The sequence below is a fragment of the Zophobas morio genome, unplaced genomic scaffold (assembly GCF_036711695.1).
Source record: "Zophobas morio isolate AGI-343-1 ecotype UQ-CSIRO unplaced genomic scaffold, CSIRO_AGI_Zmor_V1 ptg000006l, whole genome shotgun sequence".
NCBI lineage: Eukaryota > Metazoa > Arthropoda > Insecta > Coleoptera > Tenebrionidae > Zophobas > Zophobas morio.
In genome coordinates, this window is record NW_026972111.1 from 7,629,186 (window position 1) to 7,636,373 (window position 7,188).

Genomic DNA, 7,188 nt, shown 5'->3' on the forward strand with positions numbered 1-7,188 from the left:
AGTAGTAACAATATTTAAGGATATGCTTTTATTTTTATAATATTTATTTATTAGTTAGAATAAATTATATTCTTGAGGATAGTAACTGTTTTTTTTTTGCAATGATTCAACTTAAGAGTGGTCTACGACAAAATTTCAAGTATAGTTGTTAAATTATGAAAAAATATAACTAGTAAAGTAAGCTTCATGTAAGTAGTACAAGAAGAGCACTAATGAAAAACGCATCCATACAGTATGCGTTAATGGTAATCTGATGTTGCTCATTCGTTTTTTATAGATCTAATGATGATTTGCGACTTGATATAAAACAGTTGGAAGTAGTAATGGGGCACTGCCGCCAGTCGCACTGCCATAAATCATTCCATCCGAGCATTTTCCTTTTTCGTAATTATAGCGATCGAAAAGACTTAAATAGTCGTTTCCATCAGCGCGTTGAAGGTCTTCTTGAGAGCACGATAACAAAGAACTCATTTGCCAGGATTGGTCATGCTCAGGGAGGTAATTAAATTTGTATTTTGACAAATTATTATCCTGGTAGGTATACGGCAACATGTAACCATAAATGTGTGAATATAATCTGTATGCGAAAAACTCAAAGTGATAAAAGACTTTTTTTAACATCTTTTCAATTTTCAGAAAATTGCAGTATTTTCATATTCTGAAAATTGGGAATCGTCGTCTACTTCTTAATCCATTAAAAATGAAGTAAAACAAGTGTTGTTATTGTAAGTATGGTAATATAATCCATCGGACGAATGTCTACCTTCATGTTTTATTATTGCATTCATGTTTTTTAGAATTGTTTATATAGAGTGACTCAGAAATTGAAGAATGAATCAATTTATTTTATTGATTAAGTCAAGAACAGCTCACTCCAAACTGATAGTCGTGTGTTTGCATAAATGTTCAAGACGTCTTTACAAAATTTTGAAATGGGAATATTCACTTGAAACATACACATAACGTGCTCCTTCACCTTTACTTTAAGATGACGTATACATAATTTAATTTTAATTTATAAGAGTTATCCTAAAAAAAAATCGCAAAATTAAACCTTATCATTTTTCTTAAAAGCCGGATTTGTTGTATTGTACTTCAAGGGCTAGGTAAGTTCTGTCTAAATAATGACATTCCAAAAATCCATTCTGTTTTACAAAAATTTCTCAAAACTTCAATCAGCAACAACAAAATTTCTTGTGACCCAAATACTGAAGTTCAAACAATTGAGTCCTTACGAACGAAAATTAAGAAAAACAATCTATTAGTATCAAAAACTGATAAAGGTAACTGCATAATTATTATGAACAAAGAGGAGTACTTACATTAAGAAAGTAAATAGTTTTCTAAGCACAGACACTTTCAATATGTTACTCAAATATATCACTCCCAATTTCATGTCAGTTGTACGTTTGACCTTAGAAGGCATAACGAATACATTAACATTTTTTTTGAGACAAATAAACCCTTTCTCATACCAATGGACCCTTCAACTCCCAGACTATATGATCTTCCCAAGATCCACTAGCTTCATTCCCCAGTAGCAAGCAATATTTTTCTAATATTTATACAAGATTGATATAATATTAAATGTTGACTAGATATTACAAATATTTATATAATATTCATTTTATCTTTATAAATTTATATATGAATTTGAAATGTATTTTTATCAAGATACCGAACAACAAAAATGAAAAAAAAAGTACCATGTTGGGACAACTTGTAAGTAATTTATTTTATAGGGTTTTTATTGGAGCAATATTAACAATTAATTTGAAAAAATAAGCATTTATTATTATCATTATTATTAACTCCTAGTATTTATAAACTAGTTTCAGACTGATAATAATGTTTATTTGTCAGGAAGAGAAGACGTAATAAAGCATGTATGCCATTTTGAAGAAATTATTAATAACGAACCAAATTGCTTTCAAGTTCTCAGGGCAAGGAAAAAAATAAGCTCTCTTTTAGTGAACTCACAATTAACAAGGCTACAATATGTAAAGTTATGTGATTTCTTAAAAATTACGAACTTGGTAAGTTAATTTAATAATAGGTACCACACGGAAACGTCACAAAAACGCCACAACTACTGAAATTTAAAAAATGGTAGGACCTCATTAAGCGCAGACAAAAGCAAGAATGAATTCTCATTGAAAAAAACATGAGGTATGATTTTTTTTTATTTTAATTAATTATATCGCTTTTCAATGAATTGGTTATAGAGCAAATAATTATTAAATAAATATTTCTGTATAACGATTGAAATGTAGCAGAACATGACGATGACAATGACAATGTATTTTTATTTCATTTTAAGTTGGCAGTCTATTTTTATGTTTAAAAAATTTAGATTGTGTTTCACATCAGGTGATTTTTTAAAATTTATGCTCTGGTTGCCCATGAAGCTTATGTCAGCAGTTTCAGTTTCACTGCTGACATAAGTATCATGGGTAACTACAGCAAAAATTAAAAAAAAAATCACCTGGTACAAATTTTCAAGGAATTGGTTCTAGGACAAATAATTTTTAAATGTATAAATATTGCCGCAACGTTTCAAATACACTGTTATTTTCAGTGACAATGTATTTTTGTGTTTAATAAATTTTATATTGTATTCCATACAAGTTTTTTTTTATATCCATACCCCCTTTCACATGAAGAACATTTATTAAATGTTCTGAACTAAATAAGTATTAAACATTGAAAATAAATATATATTTAATATTTAAAACCAATATTGATTTTCTAAAAAAAAATCCGTCGTTACCCATATTATTTAAATGTTAGAACTTCAATATTTATTACATATAAAATGTTACTGGAGTTACCCTATTAAACTAGTAGTTTCCTTTATCACTTACCCATGTCATTAATTAACAAAATGACTTAAGAAAAGTTGTTCCCTTACAAAATAAATACACAATCAAGGATAATTATGACTTTGCTGGTAAATTGAAACAAGTAATTTTCAACTTTCAATTCCCTTTTTTTTAGATTACTAGACATTCCGTTAAGCCGAAAAGCCGTCGAAAAAGAACTTGACATCATCCAAAAAATAACAGTCTATAACAATTTCTGTACACATTTAATTATGAAAATTATAATTTAATCGCTCGACCACGTTCGACAACTATTTTTTCCCTACTTTCATTATCTTTTATTAATCCACTTCAAGAATTTGCAAAAAGTTAGATTTCGACATTTCTTTCAAAAATAATAAAAAAAATAACATCTTGCTTCCTTTTTTAGTCCGAAACAAAGATTCATTTCCAATTTTTTCTCGCTCAGGAGTTTAGTTTTCTTAATATGTGTAGGGTAGTAGTATTAATTTATTATTCGCCTTACAGGCTTAATAAGATTCCCAGTGCAAGTACAAATTAACTTAATCTACATAATACAAATAAATCATCAAAATAAATATTCGAGCTTTCTTAGTTCCCTTATCTTTCGTACTTCTTTCATCCAGTCCAGTCCTCTTCCATCCTCGTTTAGAACTTCTTCCTTACTTTCCTCCGATTCTCTCAATCCTTCACATCCTTCCAGCATATGCTCTATTGTTTCTCCCTCTCTCCAACATATCCTACAAGTTCTGTCAGTTTCATCCATCCAGAAATTATTCTCTTTCTCTTCATTTCCACACCTAAATCTCGCCATCATTCGTTTCTCCTTTATACTCTCTCTCTCTCTCTCTGTACTTTGGTACTTCATCCTTTACTATTTTTCTATACTCTGCATTATATCTAGACACCGATATTCTCAATCTGCGTTCTTGCTCATCTATATCCTTGTCTCTTACACTCAGTTCTTCTCATACTCCTCCCCATTTCTCTCATTCTCTCGATTTCTTCACATGCATATCCCTTGCTTTCATAATACTTGTTTCTTTCGTTCCAAACATGTTTTCTCCCTTCCTTTCTTATTTCTTTCCAACATTCTTGCAATATTTTACAACCACCTCTCTCACTAAACTTCTCTTCAAATCCAACCGCCCTTTTACCCGCTTCCACTCTCATTTTCACCCTCTTTGTTTCTTCTCTCACTATATACCTCGGCGTACACTTTTCCAATCCCAATGTCTATTTTGAGTATTTTTCTTGCACTCTCTCTATTTCTTCATATTCCCTCCATCCCCAAATTTCAGCTCGATACATAAATACACTTTTGATCAAACTATCAAACATCATCATTCTTCTCTTATAATCATGTCCAAATTTTCTCTCTCCTATTCCACATAGTATTCCTATCACTTTGACGCTTTTCGGACCCTTTCTTGAATATGCGCTCTGTCTGAGTTATTGTTCTTTAATGTATATCCTAAGTACTGGAATTCTTTCACCTGTTCAATCTTCTTCCCTCTCCATGCCCACGCTTCCTTCTCCTTTCTTACTTACTTCCCAAACACCAACATTTTTGTTTTTTCACATTCACTTCCAATTCCTTTTTTTATATACTTCTCCAAACTTTTAATCATTGTTTTCATTTCTTCTCTTTTCTTTGCCACAATCACTAAATCATCTGCGTGCGCCAACGACCACACTTTCTCTTTGCCCACTACCACCTCTCCTGTCTGTGCTTTTCTGAACATTTCATCTATATCTCCTAGATAAGCTGCAAACAATGCGGGGCTGAGTGGGCATCCCTGTCTCACTCCTCTTTTTGTATAAAAACTCTCGCTCTCTATTCCATTCACTCTCACCTTATTTACTGTTTCTTCATATATTTCTTCCATTTTCGTTACCAGGTACGCATCTATTCCCTTTCTCCTCAAATACTCCCACATTTTCTCTCTATTCACGTTATCAAACGCTGCTTTGAAATCTATGAACAATGCGTACATTCGTCCCCCCTCTTTCCTTATTTCTCTTCCCACTAAATGCCGCGGGATGTACACATTGTCCATAATACCTCTTCCTTTCCTAAATCCTGCCTGACCGTCTGGTAACATACCCCTTGCTTCCATCTCCTTTCGTAACCTCTCATCTAGTATCATTGCGTATATCTTGAACGCCGTATTAAGCAAGGTGATCCCTCGGTAGTTCTTCACATCACTTTTTTGTCCCCTTTTTAAATAATGGGATTATTATACCCTCTCTCCACTGCCGAAGAAACCCTTTTCCCTTCCAAACTCCATCTACCACTTCCCATATCCTTTCTTTCACTCCTTCTGTCCCGAACATCCACGTTTCGTTCTGGATTCCATCCCCTCCTGGTGCCTTTCCTCTTTTCAGTCTTCTTATTTCATCATTGGTTATTTCCGAATCTCTCCACATTTCTTCCGTCGTTGTGATTCCTTTATTTATTTTATAGCATTTTTCCTCACAACCTCCCAATAATTCCATAAAGTGTCTTTTCCGTTTCATATATTTTAATTTTCCTATTGCCTTCAGTCTTCCTTCTTCGTTCCTTGTTTATATATCTCTATACTTCTTCTTCTGTTTTCCGGGATTTTATTGTGTTCTCTTCTTCTTCTCGTTTTTCTCTTCTGCTTTCTTTACTTTTTCTCCGGTAATTCTATCTTGCTTTTAAGTACTCTTCTCTCCTTCCCCTGTTATTCTTCCAATTTTTTCATTTTTCCCTTGCTTTTCTCTTCAACTCACTATATTCTCCGTTCCATCCATTATTCCTCTCTTGTCATATGTATATCTTTCTTTTTTCCGTAGCTTCTGCAATTAAGTTGATCACTTCTGTTATCATAGCTTCTATATCTTCTTTTGCTTCGAATTTCTTTTTTTCTAGTCTACTTCCGTATCTTTGGATTCCCTCTTCATCCCATATTCTTTTTTCTATTTCTTTTCTTTCGTTTCTTCTCTCTAGTTTTTCGTACTCTTGTTCTTTTCCTTTGATTTTTATTTCTAGTGGCATGTGGTCTGATTCTATCCTTTCCCCCACTTTGAAACTCTCTATTTATTCCCACGCCTCTTCGTTAACAATCCCATAGTCTATAATTGATTCTTCCCTAGTCCCTACGTACGTCCATTCTCCTTCTTCATCTCCTTCCTTGTTTCCATTCAAAATTTCCCATCCCATTTCTTCTATTATCTTCCACAATATTTTCCCTTCTTTGTTATTTGCTTTGTCTTTTGATTCTCTTTTCTCTCCCTTTTCTTTATCTATTATTCTTGTCCCCTTATCGCCCAGTTTTGCGTTAAAATCCCCTCCTATAAGTACTTTTTCGTCTCCTTTTTCTTCCCTTTTCTTTTCTATGTTTATCTTGATTTCCTCCAATTTTTTGCTATAAACGAATATTATTTCCCATCGATTCTTATTCATCTGTATTACTTTCTTCATTAATCCGTTTTTATTATTATTTCCCTTTTCCAATTCTTGCATTTCTTTTCAAATTCCCATTACTATTCCCCCGCTTGCTCTCCCTTTTTCTTTTTCTTTGTCGCCCCTTGACACTCCCACACATATTCTTGTGTTAGTGTCACATCAAATTTTCCCACAGTACCTTCACCCCTTTTTCTCCTAATTGTGTACCAGCTTCCCTTTTTCCGATTTCCCTATCTGCATCCTTTATTCCTTTTCCTTTGTCTGGTTTCCTTCCATTTTTCCATTTCTCCTTTTCTTTAATATGTGTAGTGAAGCATTCTTTTTACAACAATAAAGGTAAAAACATGTTGAATATGGTAAATTTTTGTAGGAAAGTATCGATTTTGCAATTACGCTCCGCGTTTGGGTCTGCCAACGAATGAAAAACTCATCACAATTGAGATTGAAACGGATGGGTGGGGCTTCCCTTTTGGAATTCTTTTCTAATTAATACATTTAGTTTTCTTTATAAGTATAACACGATTACTCAAGAACATGTTTCAAATAAAGATTTTGCAATTAAGCTCCACCCTCTTGGCGCACGACGAATAAAAAAAATCATCAGAATTGAGATAGGGTGGGTGGGCGGGGCTTATATTGTGGCTTTTTTTTTAATATACATAGCCCTCTTTTCACAAGAAACTTAGAACATGATTAAAATGGTACATTTTTGCAAGGAAATATGGGTTTTGCAATTATGGGGCGGAGGCTAGCTGCAAAATCGATATTTCCTTACGCAAATTTTCCATTTTAAACTTGTTTTAAGTTCCATGTTGCGAAAAGAAGTCTACACATATTAAAACAAAAAGACCAAATATAAGCCCGTCCACCCGCCCGGTCTCAATTGTGATGATTTCTTTATTCGCCGTGAAC

At 33.0% G+C, this 7,188-nt stretch overlaps 1 protein-coding gene across 1 annotated transcript; it reads right to left on the bottom strand.

The window, feature by feature from the left end:
• Positions 1-4,390: 4,390 nt before the first annotated feature.
• Positions 4,391-5,273, bottom strand: LOC135123790 (uncharacterized). Its single transcript, XM_064048667.1, has 4 exons — positions 5,113-5,273; positions 4,909-5,063; positions 4,672-4,821; positions 4,391-4,611 (listed from the first exon to the last, which is right to left on the bottom strand). The coding sequence occupies exons 1-4, from the start codon at positions 5,271-5,273 to the stop codon at positions 4,391-4,393; spliced, it is 687 nt and encodes a 228-aa protein (XP_063904737.1).
• Positions 5,274-7,188: the final 1,915 nt, after the last annotated feature.

Bases quoted from the DNA above. Each gene is read 5' to 3' on its own strand.
- LOC135123790 (XM_064048667.1), bottom strand. From the start codon at position 5,273: ATGTGGAGAGATTCGGAAATAACCAATGATGAAATAAGAAGACTGAAA. The intron at 5,064-5,112 runs GTTTCTTCGGCA...TTATTTAAAAAG, and splicing joins GGAGTTTGGAAGGGAAAAGG to GGGACAAAAAAGTGATGTGA. The intron at 4,612-4,671 runs GTTTTTATACAA...CATTGTTTGCAG, and splicing joins GAATGGAATAGAGAGCGAGA to CTTATCTAGGAGATATAGAT.